At 45.4% G+C, this 20,005-nt stretch overlaps 1 protein-coding gene across 2 annotated transcripts in view; it reads left to right on the top strand.

Moving 5' to 3' along the window:
* The window catches only part of SYT11 (synaptotagmin 11), a 40,975-nt gene extending 35,488 nt beyond the window's left edge, over window positions 1–5,487 (top strand). For both annotated transcript variants that reach the window (XM_060758448.2, XM_060758447.2), the window contains exon 4: window positions 2,216–5,487. In XM_060758448.2, the coding sequence (XP_060614431.2) occupies window positions 2,216–2,526 (311 nt within the window). In that variant the 3' untranslated portion in view covers window positions 2,527–5,487. The remainder of the gene's footprint in view (window positions 1–2,215) is intronic.
* The last annotated feature ends 14,518 nt before the right edge of the window (window positions 5,488–20,005 follow it).

Raw genomic sequence — 20,005 nt, 5'->3', positions numbered from 1 at the left:
ACTAGGACGGTTTAAAATGGTGTATTTTAATATTTTGATTTTTTTTTTAATGTTTATGTATTGTATGTGAATTTGTGTCCCGGCATTGAATGTTTGCCCTGTATATGCTGTGCTCAACCCTGAGTCCCCTTCAGGGTGAGAAGGGTGGAATATAAATGTTTTAAATTATAAATAAATAAATAATATTTATTTATTTATAGCATTTCTACCCCGCAGGGGGACTCAGAGTGGCTAACAATGGCAACGATTTGATGCTGGAATTACAATTATAAAAGCAAAATAAAATCGTACAATACAATACATTAAAACAGCATTCGTTATCCAATCATAAAGGCATTTCCATTATAACAACCGTCTGGACCAATTCACTGTTCAGGTGCTGTTATAGTCACTGTTCGCTCCCCGCCTATCTCCATGATCGCATCTCCTTCTATGAACCGGTACGAGCTCTAAGATCTTCCGGGGAGGCCCTCCTCTCGGTCCCACTACCGTCTCAAGCGCGGTTGGTGGGGACGAGAGAGAGGGCCTTCTCAGTGGTGGCCTCCCGTCTCTGAGGAAATAAGACAGGACCCTTCCCTTCTCTCCTTTCATAAGAGCTTGAAGACCTGGTGGTTTCAACAAGCCTTTGAAAATGACCAGTTCTAACTCAACCCCACACATTGTCGAATACGGCCTTATTCTTCCTACCAGTTACCCAGATTCTTTCCTCTAATCGGCCCTGGAATGAACAGCCACAGATCCCTACCTAATATTATTGTTGCCTGCCATAGCATTGCACTCAATTCCAGGGACCCTTAAGATTTTTGGGCTTGCACAAATCTTGGCCCGGCCTTTTACATTTTTAATTGCCTTGAACAGGCAGGATTACTTTTAATATATGTGTGCTATGGCGACAATTTTTATGTTTATATTTTGTTTGTTAATCTTATGGTTATGTTGTTTTTACTCTGTATGTTTTGTGATATTACTTGGGAACTGCTCTGAGTCCCCTTGGGGAGATGGAGCGGTATATATTTATTTATTTTATTTATTTACTTTGCTTATATACCACTGTATCTCAAGCCCGAAGGTGACTCACAGCGGTTCACAAACAGTAAAAACAGTAGAAACAGCAGTGGTTCCATACAACATATAACAATTGACTTAACACATTATCCATAAATTACCAATAAGCAATTACAATGCACAATTATTACAAAAAACCACCGTCCCCAATCTTCTCATCATCCAAGCGTAGTCCAGGTTCGTCGTCCATTGTTCCATTCCTATGTTCCATTACCAGATTGCACTAAATTACTCAAACGCCTGCACAAACATCCAGGTCTTCACCTTTTTGCGGAATACCATTAGAGATGGTGCTAGTCTAATGTCCGTGGGAAGGGCGTTCCACAGCCGAGGAGCCACCACCGAGAAGGCCCTATCTCTCGTCCCCGCCAGCCAAGCTTGAGAAGCAGGCGGGATCGAGAGCAGGGTCTCCCTGGAAGATCTCAAAGTCCTGGTGGGTTCATAGGCAGAGATGCAGTCAGATAGGTAGCTTGGGCCGGAACCGTTTAGGGCTTTAAAGGCCAACGCCAGCACTTTGAATTCAGCCCGGTAGCAGATCGGTAGCCAGTGGAGTTGGCGCAACAGGGGGGTTGTATGCTCCCTGCGCTCCGCTCCTGTTAAAATCATGGCTGCCGAGCGTTGGACTAGTTGGAGCTTCCGAGCTGTCTTCAAAGGCAACCCCACGTAGAGAGCGTTGCAGTAGTCTAAACAGGATGTAACCAGAGCGTGGACTATTTATTTATATAAATAAAGTATTATTATTATTATTATCATTATCATTATTATTATTATTATTATTATTATTATTATATCCATTAGCCAGAAGCCTGGTTCCACAACCATGTCTTCAGTTTTCTTCTGAAAGAAAGGAGGGAGGACACCAATCTAATTTCACTGGGGAGTGAATTCCACAGGCCGGGGGGGGGGGGGTCACCACCGAGAAGGCCCTGTCCCTTGTCCCCACCAGCCGCATTTGCGAAGCTGGTGGGACCGAGAGCAGGACCTCCCCGGCAGATCTTAGACTACGAGGCTGAACGTAGTTTATGGCAGAATGGTTGGTGTTGGACTGGATGCCCGTTGGGATCCCTTCCAACCTTGATTCTATGGTTATTGGCCGCAGCCTTACTCTAGGACAGCATTATTGGCTTGCCTTTGTCTCCTCCTTCCACAGATCCCTACGTCAAGGTGAACGTCTACTACGGCAGGAAGCGGATCGCGAAGAAGAAGACTCACGTCAAGAAGTGCACTTTGAACCCCGTCTTCAACGAGTCCTTCATTTACGACATCCCCACCGAGCTGCTCCCCGACATCAGCATCGAGTTCCTGGTCATCGACTTTGACCGGACCACCAAGAATGAAGTGGTGGGGCGGCTGATCCTGGGGGCGCACAGCGTCACGGCGGGCGGCGCAGAACACTGGCGAGAAGTGTGCGAGAGTCCCCGGAAGCAGGTCGCCAAGTGGCACAGCTTGAGCGAGTATTAGCAGGGTAAGCTGAGGGCCCGAGAGGCCCCTCGGCATACAGACTCTTGACCCCTCCCTTCCTCCTCCTCCTCCCCCTTCGGTTTTAGTCATAGAGTTAAAAAGTTTCTGTAAGAAGCCGCCAATCCGTTTTCTCTAGTGACGTTAACTTTTGCAGGGCACATAACACTATAAAGTTCTAAAACAAAACAAAATAATCCTACAAGGAAAAAAAAAGCATTAATTTTAATAATACCACAAAAATACGTATTTTATCCAAACAGTGTAACTGCACTATTTGCATGCTGAATACAATTTTTTTAAAAGCAGAAAAAAAACGTAGTCTAACTGACCAATATCGAGGTACCGTTCTGAATACGATTTTTCTCTTGTCACGATGGAAGTTGTGTTTTGTGCTGAACTGTCTGTGTCGGTATTCACCACGACTGGCTTCTTCAGCTTCTCTTCCAACTTTTCCCCCCACTTTTTTCTTTCGAAATGCAAAATAAGACGAGTCTGGGGTTGGATCGCTGGTTCCTTGTTCAACCTCCCCACTCTCTTCCTTGCCGGTTTTGTGACTTAAGTGTCAATGCATTTCCTTGGCAATGTTTTTGATGCACCTGGAGCAAGCAGATATATTTGGGAAGGGACACAGGGCGAGAAAAGGGATTTATGGGCCGGAAACAAGGATCTGAGACGAATAGTTTTGAAATGCCCCTTATTGGTGCTGCAGCAAACGAGAGCAAGTATAGTCCCATTGTACAGTTCAAGCAGCCCGATACCGATGGACTGTTAAAACTTCATCCTATGCAATCCTGGGATTTGTGGTTGCAAGAAGTACATATAATTCTGTAGTTCAAGGCAATGATGCTAAACCCTTCCCCAAAGTTTCCCGAGAAGAGAAATATGGTAGGTAGATAACAGTGTAGGTAACACCCCAGTCTGTTTATATGACATCACACAATGAGGTTTTGAAGCTGAATGGACATCTGTCGGGAATGCTTTGATAATGAGATCTAGAAGGTTATGAACTGCTCTGCTCATTCGCGGATATCCCATATGTGCAATTTTACAGACACCATGAAGAAGAGTGTTGGATAGAATGGCCTCTTCCAACTCTAGGATGCTATGATTCAGAGGCTGGGTGGCCATCTCTCCAGAGGACTTTGATGGTGTTTTCCTGCCTGACAGAAGGGGGTTGGACTGGATGGCCTTTGCGGTCTCTTCTAACTCTAGGATTCTGTGATTCAGAGACTGGATGGTCATCTCTCCAGAGGGCTTTGATGGTGCCTGACAAAAGGGGGTTGGACTGGATGGCCTTTGGGGTCTCTGTGATTCAGAGGCTGGGTGGCCATCTGTCCAGAGGGCTTTGATAGTGACATCCTGCCTGACAGAAGGGGGTTGAACTGGATGGCCTTTGGGGTCTCTTCCAACATTGGGATTCTATGATTCAGAGGCTGGATGGCCATCTGTCCAGTGGGCATTGATGGTGTCTTCCTCCATGGCAGAAGGGGGTTTGACTGGATGGCCCTTGGGGTCTCTGTGATTCAGAAGCTGGATGGCCATCTGTCCAGAGGGCTTTGATAGTGACTTCCTGCCTGACAGACTGGATGGCCTTTGGGGTCTCTTCCAACTCTAGGATTCTGTGATTCAGAGGCTGGGTGGCCATCTGTCCAGAGGGCTTTGATAGTGACTTCCTACCTGACAGACTGGGTGGCCCTTGGGGTCTCTTCCAACTCTAGGATTCTGTGATTCAGAGGCTGGGTGGCCATCTGTCCAGAGAGTTTTGATAGTGACTTCCTGCCTGACAGAAGGGGGTTGGACTGGATGGCTTTTAGGGTCTCTTCCACAACTCTAGGATTGTATGACTTGCTGGGACGGCAGACAGAAGAATTTCCAAGAGATCCCACTACTAGAGTTATTTATTACTACTTCTTCCCTTTTTTCTCTCCCTTTTTGTATGGATCTTGCGACAGATACCATTCAAGCTTGTTTAAATCACAACCATTAAGACTATACACACAAATTTCCACTGGAAATCTAAGTCCCTAGTTTGCACGGTGTTTCCCAAACTCTGCTGTTCTAGATGCTTTGGATGCCAGAGCCCAGCATCCCCAATCACAGAGGCTTCTGGGAGCTGACGAACAAAGCTCCCCAAGAACTAGAGTTTGGGACTCATTATGCTAGAGTAACTTAACGACAGTTGTTGAAGGCTTTCATGGCCAGAATCACTGGGTTGCGGTGGGTTATCTGGGCTGTATGTTCCAGAAGCATTCCCTCCTGACGTTTCACCCACATCTATGGCAGGCATCCTCAAAACCTTACAGATGGGGTGAAACGTCAGGAGAGAATGCTTCTGGAACATACAGTCCGGAGAACTCACATCAACCCAGACCCTGAAAGCTTCACGTTGATACAGAAGTGGGTCTGATGAAGACCTCTGTATGGTGGGGAGGCCTACAAGTAAAACATTGCTCCAGTAAGTAATGGCACTCCTCCATGCTCTGTATAATGTAAATACTGTATCATAATACTAAAGGAAGTAGTAGAGGAAAGGATTTCCATGGTGGAAGGGCTTCCTCTGGCATTGAGGGAAGGCAGGACATTGGGAAGCAAGGGCATTAGTCAGCTGTGCGGCCTGCTCTCTTCCTCCTAAACTAGCCTCTGGTCCCAAGTAGATAATTTCCGAATAGTTATTGTGGTGGAAGGTGAGAGGGGATCCCATCCCCGTCTGGATCAGACAGATTCTTTATGAGCCTCTGGTTAAACTACTGAGCTGTTGAATTTGTTGACCGAATGGTTGCCGGTTTGAATCCGGAGAGTGGGGGTGAGCTCCCGCTGTTAGCTCCAGCTTCTGTAGTTTGAAAACATGCAAATGTGAGTAGATCAATAGGTACTGCTTCTGCGGGAAGGTAACGGCACTCCATGCAACCACATGACCTTGGAGGTGTCTACAAGGCATGTGCAATCCATGGTTCTAAAGTACTTACAAAACTAAACGTTCTGGTGGTGAAAACTAGGAAGTGCTGGTGCTTTGCTTCTACAGCAGTGTTTCTCAACCTGGGGATCGCGACCCCTGGGAGGGTCGTGAGGAGGTGTCAGAGGGGTCACCAAAGACTATCAGAAAACACAGTATCCCTCCCCCCCCTTTTTTTTCCACCCCTTTTTTCCCAGTTCCAGCAGACCTCACCTCTGAGGATGCTTGCCATAGATGCAGGCGAAACGTCAGGAGAAATGCCTCTAGAACATGGCCATATAGCCCGAAAAAACCCAGCTTCTGTAGTTTGAAAACATGCAAATGTGAGTAGATCAATAGGTACTGCTTCTGCGAGAAGGTAATGGCACTCCACGCAACCATGCTGGCCATATGACCTTGGGAGGTGTCTACTAGCCATGTGCAAATCCATGGTTCTAAAGTACTTACAAAACTAAACATTCTTGTGGTGAAAACTAGGAGGCGCTGGTGCTTTGCTTCTACAGCAGTGTTTCTCAACCTGAAGGTCGCGACCCCTGTAAGGGTCATGAGGAGGTGTCAGAGGGGTCACCAAAGACCATCAGAAAACACAGTACTTTCCACAGATATATAAACCCATTTTCCTACTTCCAACAGACCTCACTACCTCTGCTTGCCATAGATGCAGGCGAAACGTCAGGAGAAAATGCCTCTAGAACATGGCCGTATAGCCCGGAAAAACCTACAACAACCCACAGTACTTTCTGTTGGTCATGGGGATTCTGTGTGGAAAGTTTGGTGCAATTCTATCATTGATGGGGTTCAGAGTGCTTTTTGAGTGTAGGTGAACTATAAATCCCAGCAATTACAGCTCCCAAACGTCAAGGTCTGTCCATCCCCCCCCCCCCCCCCCAAAATTCCACCACTGGTCACATTTGAGCATATTGAATATCCATGCCAAGTTTGGTCCAGATCCACCATTGTTTGAGTCCACAGTGCTCTCTAGATGTAGGTGCACTACAACTCCCAAGCTCAATGTCAACCCTTCCAGTATTTTCTGGGAGTTCTGTGTGCTAAGTTTGGTTCCATTCTATTGCTAGTGGAGTTCAGAATGCTCTTTGATTTTAGGTGAACTATAAATCCCAGCAACTATAAATCCAAAATGACAAAATCAATCTGCCCCCCGCCCCACCGGTATTCAAATTTGGATGAATCAGGTATTTGTGCCAAATTTGGAGCAGAAAATGAAAATACATCCTGCATATCAGATATTTACATTATGATTCATAACAGTAGCAAAATTAGTTGTGAAGTAGCAACAAAAATAATGTTATGGTTGGGGTAACCCCAACAAGAAGAACTGTATTTAGGGGTCATGGCATTAGGAAGGTTGAGAACCACTGTTCTGGTGGTGAAATTTTCAGAATTCTAACAAAATTTTCAAAATTTCATTATACATGGCAGTTACTAATTGGTTCTGTCATTAAAAATCACCAATAATGAAATAACTAGGGGGGCTGGTGCTTTGCTTCTACAGTATTGCTAAATTTCTGGTGGTGAAAATTTCAGAACTCTAACAAAACTTTCAAATTTTCATTATTTCATGATTGATGATTTTTTATGACAGAACCAATTGGTAACTGCCATGAAATAATGAAAATTTGAAAGTTTTGTTAGAGTTCTGAAATTTTCACCACCAGAACTTCAGCAACACTGTAGAAGCAAAGCACCAGCACCCCCTAGTTTTCACCACCAGAGTTTTAGTTTTGTACGTGCTTTAGAACCATTTAGAAGCATGGATTGCACATGCCTAGTGTCTACAGACAACACCGCTCTTTGTCTTCTGGTGGTAAAAATTTCATTATACATGGCAGTTACTAATTAATTCTGTCATAAAAATCACCAATCATGAAATAATAATGAAATTTTGAAAGTTTTGTTAGAGTTCTGAAATTTTCACCACCAGAACATTAGGAACACCGTAGAAGCAAAGCACCAGCGCCCCCTAGTTTTCACAAACAGACCTTTAGTTTTGTAAGTGCTTTAGAACCATTTAGAGGCATGGATTGCATATGCCTAGTGTCTTTGTCTTCTGGTGGTGAAAATTTCAGAACTCTAACAAATTTTTCAAAATTTCATTATACATGGCAGTTACTAATTGGTTCTGTCATTAAAAATTCCCAATAATGAAATAACTAGGGGCGCTGGTGCTTTGCTTCTACAGTGTTGCTAAAGTTCTGGTGGTGAAAATTTCAGAACTCTAACAAAACTTTCACATTTTCATTATTATTTCATAATTGATTATTTTTATGACAGAACCAATTGGTAACTGCCATGAAATAATGAAAATTTGAAAGTTTTGTTAGAGTTCTGAAATTTTCACCACCAGAACTTCAGCAGCACTGTAGAAGCAAAGCACCAGCGCCCCCTAGTTTTCACCACCAGTTTTGTAAGTGCTTTAGAACCATTTAGAAGCATGGATTGCACATGCCTCGTATCTACAAACACCCCCCAGAGTCTGATACGACTAGACTTAAGGTTAAGGGGAAACCTTTACCTTTACTTTAGGCATCGAAGGGTTCCTCAATGATTCACTTTCAATTAAAACTCACGCACACACTTTTACAATCTCAAATTAATGCCTCTCTTTCTCCCAAGTCCTAAAAGAAAAAAAAATATATAGGAAGTTGTCAAGGAAATGTGCTCAGGGTAAAAATAGACTTTTTGCTGGGGGTCAGGAGCGTGGTTTTTGTTCAATTCCACTTCCCATCAGCCTTGGCAAGCTATGCCCAAGGCTGATGGGAACTGTAGTGAAGCGACGCCTCGAGAACCACAAATTCATCGCCTTGACCCATCTCAAAAAGGTTCGTTCGGAATAATGGGTAAACAAAGAGGGCCAGGTAACCTTTTTTTTACATAGATAGCGTGTGTGTGAAATGATCATTCATGATAGCTGCCTCACAGTGAATTCTACCAGATGTGGATCGTTTTCTTTTGGTTTGTCTTGGTTTCTTTCTTTTTTTTCCTCCCTCTTTTCTTTTTCACCTGATGTTCTAATGTAAAAAAAAAATTAAATACATAAAAAATACCTAAACCTTGGACAAAAGTTATACAACTTGGTGTCAAAACAAAAGCTTAAAAAGTCAGAAAAAAAATTAACTCGGACTGTGTACAACTGCATAACGCTGTAATGCTAACCTAACCAATATGTAATGCTATCTGTAATGTTATAACATTGTTTTAACGCACACGGGGCGTTCCAATAAAGATGGAGTCACTTTAAATTTCATACGAGTTGCAGGATTTCATTTCAAATTGGGGGATCTCTGGGGTTGGTAGGGGGTGAGGCAGTCCCTCAGGTACATCGGCCCCAGACCATGCAAGGCCTTAAAGGTGAGTACCATCACTTTGAAAGTGATCCAGTGCTCAATTGGTAAGCAATGCAGCTGCAGTAAGATTGGTGTTATGTGGCATCTCATTGGAGTTCCCACAAGAACTGCATTTTGTACCAGCTTGAGCTTCTGGATCACCGACAAAGGAAGGCCAATGTAGAGGGTGTTACAGTAGTCCAGTCTTGAGATGACCGTAGCCTGGATCACCGTAGTTCGGTCGTTCTTTGTTCGGAGGTATTAGTTGTCCCTGACTGCTTCCTTCAAGGGGGAATCCTTTGTTGGGAGATGTTAGTTGGCCCTAACTGCTTCCTTCCAGGGGAGAATCCTTTGTTAGGAAGTGTTAGTTGGCCCTAAGTGCTTCCTTTAAGGGGGTATCCTTTATTGGGAGGTGTTAGTTGGCCCTAACCGCTTCCTTCTGGGGGGAATCCTTTGTTGGGAGGTGTTAGTTGGCCCTGACTGCTTCCTTCTGGAGAGAATCCTTTGTTGGGAGATGTTAGTTGGCCCTAACTGCTTCCTTCCAGGGGAGTATCCTTTGTTGGGAGGTGTTAGTTGGCCCTAAGTGCTTCCTTCCAGGGGGTATCCTTTATTGGGAGGTATTAGTTGGCCCTGACTGCTTCCTTCTGGAGAGAATACTTTGTTGGGAGGTGTTAGTTGGCCCTAACCGCTTCCTTCCAGGGGAGAATCCTTTGTTGGGAGGTGTTAGTTGGCCCTAACCGCTTCCTTCCAGGGGGAATCCTTTGTTGGGAGGTGTTAGTTGGCCCTAACTGCTTCCTTCCAGGGGAGAATCCTTTGTTGGGAGGTGTTAGTTGGCCCTAACCGCTTCCTTCAAGGGGGAATCCTTTGTTGGGAGGTGTTAGTTGGCCCTAACCGCTTCCTTCCAGGGGGAATCCTTTGTTGGGAAGTGTTAGTTGGCCCTAACTGCTTCCTTCCAGGGGAGAATCCTTTGTTGGGAGGTGTTAGTTGGCCCTAAGTGCTTCCTTTAAGGGGGTATCCTTTATTGGGAGGTGTTAGTTGGCCCTAACCGCTTCCTTCTGGGGGGAATCCTTTGTTGGGAGGTGTTAGTTGGCCCTGACTGCTTCCTTCTGGAGAGAATCCTTTGTTGAGAGGTGTTAGTTGGCCCTAATTGCTTCCTTCCAGGGGGAATCCTTTGTTGGAAGGTGTTAGTTGGCCCTAACCGCTTCCTTCTGGGGGGGGGGGGGATCCTTTGTTGGGAGGTGTTAGTTGGCCCTAACTGCTTCCTTCCGGGGGGAATCCTTTGTTGGGAGGTGTTAGCTGGCCCTAACTGCTTCCTTGCAGGAGGGAATCCTTTATTGGGAGGTGTTAGCTGGCCATAACTGCTTCCTTCCAGGAGGGAATCCTTGTTGGGAGGTGCTAGCTGGCTCTGACAGTTTCCTGTCTGGGGGAAATCCTCTAAAATCGGGACAGTAAATAAAGACCAACACTCAGAAAACAGGGGAATTCCAGGTATGAAACAATCAGGGCCATCCCAACCAAGGATCCCCCCAGGCAGGAAGCAGCCAGGCTTTGAAGCTGCAAAGCCATTAAATGCTAATCAAGGTGGGCAGTGGCAACATTCACACTTGCCTCAAAGAGACAAGAGTTCTTTCTCCCACCCTGGATTTTTCTACAGATATATAAACCCCACTTGCCTAGTTTCCAACAGAACTCACAACCTCTGAGGATGCCTGCCATAGATGTGGGCGAAACGTCAGGAGAGAATGCTTCTGGAACATGGCCATACGGCCAAGAAAACTCGTGGCGAGTCTGATTTGACAACACATAGAACTTATTTTGTTTGTAACCTGGGGACAGCCTGTACTGGTTGAAATCCTATGCTCTGACCTTCTCAAAGGGAAAGGTCTTCACAGCACATGGGAGTTTCTTGGAGGGGAAATATTGATTGGGTGGAATTTGCCCAGTCTCATGGTAAGGAACAATCTCCCTTTCTCCTCCAGGGAAAGCCATGGATTGCTTTCCCTCTAGCGGCAACATCCCGTCTGCACGCAAGGGCCGCGCAGCCTCACTGCAAAGGCATTACCTCACCCTTTCCCTCTGTTTGTCTTCCTCGACAAGAGGCAACCCAACGCTCTCAGGGGAAGGATGGCCAGCCCTTCTCTTTCAGAGGGAAACAGGATTGGATTTCTAGTTGCCTTACAAGGAAAAAAAAAAACAAATTTTTACAGAGGAACGGTTACATTATGTTTGCAAGGGCAAAAAATGAAGGACACTTGTTCGAAATAGGATTCATCAAGGCCAGACTTTCTATTATTGGTAATGTTTGCTTTGTAAACAATTAGGAACTGCATGGTACCTCCTCAGCATTGTATATTCCCCCTGACCTCACGGGAAAATATTACACACCTGATTATAGTTATTCTTGTTTACATTGTATTTGGTTGGGCTACATCACATACAACATATGGCACACACTCAGTTAAAGATCCATTGCCTAGTCAAAGCCATGGTATTCCCTGTAGTCACCTACAGATGTGAGAGCTGGACCTTCAGGAAGGCTGAGCGAAGGAAGATCGATGCTTTTGAGCTGTGGTGTTGGAGGAAAGTGCTGAGAGTGCCTTGGACTGCGAGAAGATCCAACCAGTCCATCCTCCAGGAAATAAAGCCCGACTGCTCACTGGAGGGAAGGATACTAGAGACAAAGTTGAAGTAGTTTGGCCACATCATGAGGAGACAGCAAAGCCTGGAGAAGACAATGATGCTGGGGAAAGTGGAAGGCAAAAGGAAGAGGGGCCGACCAAGGGCAAGATGGATGGATGGCATCCTTGAAGCGACTGGACTGACCTTGAAGGAGCTGGGGGTGGTGACGGCCGACAGGGAGCTCTGGCGTGGGCTGGTCCATGAGGTCACGAGGAGTCGGAGACGACTGAACGAATGAACAACAACAACACTATATCATAATATTGTAATATTATTAGCAATATTACATGTAATATAAATATATTATAATATATTGTCAGAGACGACTGAACGAATGAACAACAACAACCCCGCTCTTCTCACCTCTGCAGGGGGACTCAGAGCGGCTAACAATGGCAACGATTTGATGCTGCAATAATTACAATTATAAAAGCAAAATAAAATCATACAATACATGAGCCAACAATGTGATGTGGTGGCAAAAAAAGCCAATGGGATTTTGTCCTGCATCAATAGGAGCATAGTGTCTAGATCTAGGGAGGTCATGCTACCCCTCTATTCCACTTTGGTTAGACCACACCTGGAATATTGTGTCCAATTCTGGGCACCACAATTCAAGAGAGATATTGACAAGCTGGAATGTGTCCAGAGGAGAGCGACTAAAATGATAAAGGGTATGGAGAACAAGCCCTATGAGGAGCGGCTTAAGGAGCTGGGCATGTTTAGCCTGAAGAAGAGAAGGCTGAGAGGAGACATGATAGCCATGTATAAATATGTGACAGGAAGCTACAGGGAGGAGGGAACAAGCTTGTTTTCTGCTTCCTTGGAGACTAGGACGCGGAACAGTGGCTTCAAACTACAAGAGAGGAGATTCCATCTGAACATGAGGAAGAACTTCCTGACTGTGAGAGCCGTTCAGCAGTGGAACTCTCTGCCCCGGAGTGTGGTGGAGGCTCCTTCTTTGGAAGCTTTTAAACAGAGGCTGGATGGCCATTTGTCAGGGGTGATTTGAATGCAATATTCCTGCTTCTTGGCAGAATGGGGTTGGTCATGAAGAGTCGGAGACGACTGAACGAATGAACAACAACAACAGTTAACCGGCACCCATGGGGATTGGTTGATGTCGTACAGGAATACCTGGCCGCTCTAAATGAGTTCAAGTCCCCAGGGCCAGATCAACTACACCCAAGAGTATTGAAGGAAATAGAGGAAGTCATTTCGGAACCATTGGAAATCCTCTTTGAGAGTTCTTGGAGAGCGGGAGAAGTTCCAGCAGATTGGAGGAGGGCCAATGTGGTCCCAGTCTTCAAGAAGGGAAAAAAGGACGACCCAAACAACTACCGTCCGGTCAGCCTCACGTCGATACCGGGCAAGATTCTGGAAAAGACTGTTAAGGAAGCGGTCTGCAAACACTTAGAAACAAATGCGGCCATCGCTAATAGTCAACATGGATTTATCAAAAACAAGTCATGCCGGACTCATCTGATCTCTTTTTTCCATAGAGTTCCAAGCTGGGTAGATGCAGGGAATGCCGTGGATGTAGCGTACCTGGATTTCAGGAAGGCCTTCGACAAGGTCCCCCCGACCTTCTGGCAAGGAAACTAGTCCAATGTGGGCGAGGCAAAACTACGGTGAGGTGGATCTGGAATTGGTTAAATGGACGAACCCAGAGGGTGATTCTCCCCAATGCTTCCTCTTCATCCTGGAAAGAAGTGACGAGTGGAGTGCCACAAGCAGGTTCCGTCCTGGGCCCGGTCCTGTTCAACATCTTTATTAATGACTTAGATGAAGGGTTAGAAGGCAGGATCATCAAGTTTGCAGACGACACTAAATTGGGAGGGATAGCCAATACTCCAGAGGACAGGAGCAGAATTCAAAACGATCTTGACAGATTAGAGAGATGGGCCAAAACTAACAAAATGAAGTTCAACAGTGACAAATGCAAGATACTCCACTTTGGCAGGAAAAACGAAATGCAAAGATACAAAATGGGGGACAATGCCTGGCTCAAGAGCAGTACGTGTGAAAAAGATCTCGAGTCCTCGTGGACAACAAGCTAAACATGAGCCAAAAATGTGATGTGGCAGCAAAAAAGCCAATGGGATTTTGGCCTGCATCAATAGGAGCATAGTGTCTAGATCTAGGGAAGTCATGCTACCCCTCTATTCTGCTTTGGTTAGACCACACCTGGAATATTGTGTCCAATTCTGGGCACCACAATTCAAGAGAGATATTGACAAGCTGGAATGTGTCCAGAGGAGAGCGACTAAAATGATCAAGGGTCTGGAGAACAAGCCCTGTGAGGAGCGGCTTAAGGAGCTGGGCATGTTTAGCCTGAAGAAGAGAAGGCTGAGAGGAGATATGATAGCCATGTATAAATAAGTGAGAGGAAGCCACAGGGAGGAGGGAGCCACTGTGACCGCTACGAGTGGTGAACCTGGACTAAACTTGGCACACATCACCCCCATGACCCACTTTACAACCTAGTGCGGTTTGGGGGAAGTTGGACCACGGATTATGGGATTTGTAGTACTTTGAAACACTTTGGTTCCCATGGATCACTATGGCCCCCAACAAAGACCAAACTTGGCACACAGTGCCCCCATGACCCACTCTACATCTTACTGCAGTTTGGAGGAGGAAGGACCATGGATGATAGGACTTGAAGTACCTCCACTCACTTCCCGAGACCGCTGCGACCCTCATCCAATGACTGATCAAGACTTGGCACTCATAACCCCCATGGCCGCCTTTACATCCTGGTGAGGTTTGGGGGAGGACAGACAATGGATGATGGGATTTGTAGTACCTTCAGACCCTTCAGACCCCACAAACCACTGCGGTCCCCAACAAAAACCGATAAAGACCAAACTTGGCACACAGAATCCCCAATGACCTACTCTATATCCTACTGCAGTTTGAAGGAAGGTGGACCATGGATGATGAGACTTGAAGTACCTCCACTCACTTCCCAAGTCTGCTGCGACCCACATTCAATGACTGATAAAGACCAAACTTGGCACACAGAGCATTCATGACTTGCAGTACCTTCACTAACTTCCCAAGAGCACTGTGAGCCACATAAATAACTGATAAAAACCAACCTTGGCACGCAATGCCTTTCTCAGAAAAATCCGGGCACCGCCGGGTCCCCAAGCTAGTACTAAATGTTATTTAACCAGTAGCTAGCCACTTGGAGTGCCTCTGGTGTAACTGTGAGAAGATCCTCCATTGTGCATGTGACAGGGCTCAGGCTGCATTGCAGCATGTGGTCTCTGGTTTGATCTTCTTCACACTCTCATGTTGTGGATTCCACTTTGTGGCCCCATTTCTTAAGGTTGGCTCTGCGCTTCGTGGTGCCAGAGCAATCTGTTCAGTGCCTTCCAGGTCGTTCAGTCTTCTGTGTGCCCAGTGGGGAGTCTCTCATTAGGTCTCAGCCATTGCTTGAGAATCCAGGTTTTAGCCTGCCACTTTTGGACTCTCACTTGCTGAGGTGTCCTTTCATTATTGGCTGCTACTTCCTGGCCGATGTCAGGTGGTACAATACCGTCTAGAAAGTATAATTTCTCCAGTGGTGTAGGGTGCAGACATCCTTTGAAAATGTGACACTAAAGAGAAACTAAAGGACACCTTTTCAGCTTGGCAGATCTACAGGAACCTTGCCTGGTAAGGGACCACTCGGACTATCCATAAAGCAGCTTGGAGCTGGGAGTAGGGGCCTCACGTCAGCAAGGTAAAGAGAGATTGCCCGGGGAGGGGTCAAAGGATTTCCCTAAGGAAGAAAGGAACAGTTTACCACCAGTTGCCTGCCCTCTTGTTGGCAGATTGAGGAAGCTACCAGTTTTCCAAAGTTATAACGTGTTTAATTCATTTGTTTTAAGATTTAAGCCCAAAGAAAGAACTTTGTTGAACTTATCTTGAGCCTCTATAGAACTTTGTGTTGGGAAGTCTAAAGGGCCCTTCAGCTGAGGCACCCCGGAGTCCTGCTGGGCATACAGAGAGCATGTCCTGTAAACGGACATTATTTCAGGCCCAGCGTGTGACAGCACAGGAGATGTCTTCACTGTATCTGGTTGTGATCCCCAGGTTATGCCGGTCAGCATTCTCAGGGCCAGCGAGCACTTCCCAACCAAGGATTCCCCCAGGCAGGAAGCAGCCAGGCTTTGAAGCTGCAAGGCCATTCAGCGTTAATCAAGTTGTCCAACGGTAACATTCACACTTGCCTCCAACAGACAAGAGTTCTTTCTCCCACCCTGGACATCATTCCACAGATATATAAACCCCACTTGCCTAGTTTCCAACAGCCTGAAATAATGTCTGTTTACAGGACATGCTCTCTTACAACCTCTGAGGATGCCTGCCATAGATGTGGGTGAAACGTCAGGAGAGAATGCTTCTGGAACATGGCCAGACAGCCCGGAAAACTCACAGCAACCCAGTATTTATTACAATCTTGCACATTTTTCTTTTCAAAGGAACAGTGGAACAATTCACAATTTTTGTGTCCAGATTGATTTTGTCATTTTGGATTTGTAGTTGCTGGGATTTACAGTTCACCTACAATCAAAGAGCATTCTGAACTCCACTAGCAATAGAATTGAACCAAACTTAGCACACAGAACTACTATGAGCAACAGAAAATACTGGAAGGGTTGACCTTGAGCTTGGGAGTTGTAGTTCACCTACATCTAAAGAGCACTGTGGACTCAAACAAAGGTGGGTCTAGACCAAACTTGTCATGGATATTCAATATGCTCAAATGTGACCAGTGGTGGAATTTTGGGGGAAACAGACCTTGAGATTTGAGTAATTGCTGGGATTTATAGTTCACCTACAATCAGAGCGCTCTGAACTCTATCAATGATAGAATTGGGCCAAACTTCCCACACAGAACCCCATGACCAACAGAAAGTACTGTGTTTTCTGATGGTCTTTGGTGACCCCTCTGACACCTCCTCACGACCCCCCCAGGGGTCCCGACCCCCAGGTTGAGAAACACTGGGTTAAACCCTTTTGATAGCTGAACTGCTGACCTGAAGGTTGGGTTGCTGACCTGAAGGTTGCAGGTTTGAATCCACGAGACGGGGAGAGCTCCTGTCTGACAGCTCGAGCTTGCAGGGATATGAGAGAAGCCTCCCAGCTAACAGATCCGGGCATCCCTGAGCAACGTCTCTGTAAATTCCCTGACACCAGAAGCGACTTGCAGTATGTTCTCATCGCTTCTGACACAATAAAAAAATCTCTAAACTCATCCTTTTTCAAATAGAGCTGGAAAATTAAAACAAAGAGACAGAATTAAAATTGTGTGACCACCATATATGAGTGATACAGCTTCATAAAAATAAATCCACAAGGTAAAATCCATAAATTCAACACTGAGATAAATGTATTCAAATAGTTTTTAATTTGTACTAAAATTAATAATTATGGTGAGAATCCAGCTTTATTCATGAAGTGAAATTGGCCGATATAAATTCACCTGATACTGCTACATTCAAAAAATTCATTACATGGAATGCATGGTTTCCCCCCCTTCCGCCTTTTCAGTCGGATTTTGTAATGCAGATACAATACTTTTTTAAAAGGCTACAGCAAGTAACATTGGTAATCCAAAGACAATAAAAATATTAAGATAGAAAAATCCACTATATCATCTCTTGTTTAGTTTCCTACACTGAAAAGTTAGGCCTATTTCTTCTGAAACTGTTTAAAACCCCTTTTTCCTAGTTCCAACAGACCTCACAACCTCTCAGGATGCTTGCCATAGATGCAGGCGAAAGGTCAGGAGAGAATGCTTCTAGAACATGGCCATACAGCCCGAAAAAAACCTACAACAACTCAGTGTTTAAATCACGACACAACACGAAGTTGTTTGGCAGAAGATCCAAAGAGGAGTTGGCATACGTCCGCCCCACTTTTTCTTTGTTACTTTGCAAAGATTCGTATACAATGGCGTCATGACAGGAAGGGAGGATCCGGGCCTGGCACTCACTTTAAAAAAGTACAACAGAATTCACAAAATGATGCTTTGACTGGCCGACCAAAATGCATGAAACACATCATATGAGTGTTCTTCAATTCATCAGATACCCAAGAATGCCTGCCATAGATGCAGGCAAAATGTCAGGAGAGAATGCTTCTGGAACATGGCCACACAGCCCAGAAAACCTACAACAACCCAGTGACTCTGGTCATGAAAGCCTTCGACAATACAGATACCTAAATTCATAAAGGAGGAGAAAAGTGACAATATAACAGTTGCAGGCCTGTATTTTGTCTCAGACAGGCAGACAAATGTCAACATGCTGGAAGAAGCAAAGGCCACCAGTATTGAAGCGATGGTCTTCCGCCATCAACTCCGCTGGACTGGCTACGTTGTCTGGATGCCCGACCACCGTCTCCCAAAGCAGTTGCTCTACTCCGAACTCAAGAACAGAAAATGGAATGGTGGTGGGCAGGAAAAGAGATTGAAAGATGGGTTCAAAACTCTGGCATAGACACTGAGAACTGGGAAGCCCTGGCCCTTGAGCGCTCCAGCTGGAGGTCAGCTGTGACCAGCAGTGCTCCAGAATTCGAAGCGGCACGAATGGAGGGCAAAAGAGAGAAATGTGCTAAGAGGAAGGCACGTCAAGCCAACTCTGACAGGGACCGCCTTCCACCTGGAAACCAATGCCCTCACTGCGGGAGAAAATACAGATCAAGAATAGGGCTCCACAGTCACCTACGTATCCACCGCCAGAACACTGACCTTGGAGGAGCATCATCCTCGGACTACGAGGGATCGCCTAAGTATCTGATATGCAGGATGTATTTTCATTCACTGGACCAAAATTGGCACAAGTACAAGAATACCTACGGACCCACCGCCAGAACACTATCCAACTGGGACGAGGGATCGCCTAAGTAAGTTTCCAATAGACCTAACAACCTCTGAGGATGCCTGTCATAGATGCAGGCAAAATGTCAGGAGAGAATGCTTCCGGACCATGACCAGACAGCTTAGAAAACTCACAACAACCCAGAGATTCCGGGCCATGAAAGCCTTCGGCAATACATTGCTCCTAAAGCTACAGAACCAGCTGCCAACCGCAATGCCGTGCCATCCACACTTCATTTACCACCAACAGCTACCACTGACCAAGTGTCCTTCATCGGCCATGCTTTAGCCCAGGGGTCCTCAAACTACGGCCCTCCAAGGTCATTTACCTGGCCCTCGCTCAGGGTCAACCTAAGTCTGAAATGACTTGAAAACACACAACAACAACAATCCTATCTCATCAGCCAAAGGCAGGACCACACTTCCCACTGAAATACTAATAAGTTTATATTTGTTGAAACTGTTCTTCATTTTAATTGTATTGTTTTTAAGTGGGTTTTTTTGCACTACAAGTAAGATACGTGCAGTGTGCAAATACTTTTTTCAAATTATAATCTGGCCCTACAACAGTTTGAAGGACTATGACCTGGCCTCTGTTTGGAAAGTTTGAGGACCCCTGCTTTAGCCACTCAACTCTACCGCTCTCGCACTTCACAGTACCCTTCCTGGCACAATTCAACAACCTCCTACGAAACACAACATACCACCATCCAACAGAAAACAAGGCTTCTTTCAAAACAGGAGTGGCAGACTTAAAGGTTGAAAATGTAACATTATCTGTTGAATAATATAAAACTGGAAAGTTTCAAAACAGCAAAATGTGAACATATCTGGAACGTATTACAACGCTAGCAGATGCTAAGAAATTTGCATCATCATCAGTTGCATCCCTGACCGCATTTCTGTGTATGAACTCACACAATCTCTTCAATCATCTGGAGAGGCCCTGCTCGCGCTCCCACCTCCTTCGCAGGCGCAATTGGTGGGGACGAGGGAGAGGGCCTTCTCGGTGGTGGCCCCTCACTCCCCAAGGACATCAGACATGCCCCAACTCTGGCAGTCTTTAGGAGGAGCCTGAAAACGTGGTTGTTCCAGTGTGCCTTCCCAGAATAAGGAAATCTCTCAGCAATATGCCCTCAAAATGCACTTTACCACTGATTTCTTGGCAGGGGATTGGACTGGATGGCCCATGAGGTCTCTTCCAACTCTTTGATTCTATGATTTAGGACTAATTGCGTTCCCTCATGTCTCTTTGAAAACCCTATCCCAGTTATATCCTACCTTGTTCATAGCCAGCATTAATTTTAAATTTTAAATTATTACATAGGTTTTTTAATGCTGCGTGTTACTGTTTTTTGTTTATGTGATTTATATTAATTGTATTGAATTGATTGTTTTTGTTAATTGCTTTTGTTTATTGATGTACTATGGGCTTGACCTCCTGTAAGCCGCACCGAGTCCCTTGGGGAGATGGTAGCGGGGTATAAATAAAATTTTATTATTATTATTATTATTTATTATTCTTGCCCATTCCACATTGCCAAAAAAATACAGGAGGATAAAGACTTTACCAGCTGTGTTTTCCTCTTCATCTTCCTTGTAACTGAAAGCCAGTTTATAATCCTC

This window comes from Anolis sagrei, chromosome 12 (genome assembly GCF_037176765.1).
Source record: "Anolis sagrei isolate rAnoSag1 chromosome 12, rAnoSag1.mat, whole genome shotgun sequence".
NCBI classification, from domain to species: Eukaryota; Metazoa; Chordata; class Lepidosauria; order Squamata; family Dactyloidae; genus Anolis; species Anolis sagrei.
Note: the sequence above shows the minus strand (reverse complement) of the source record. Positions and strands in the feature narration are given on the sequence as shown.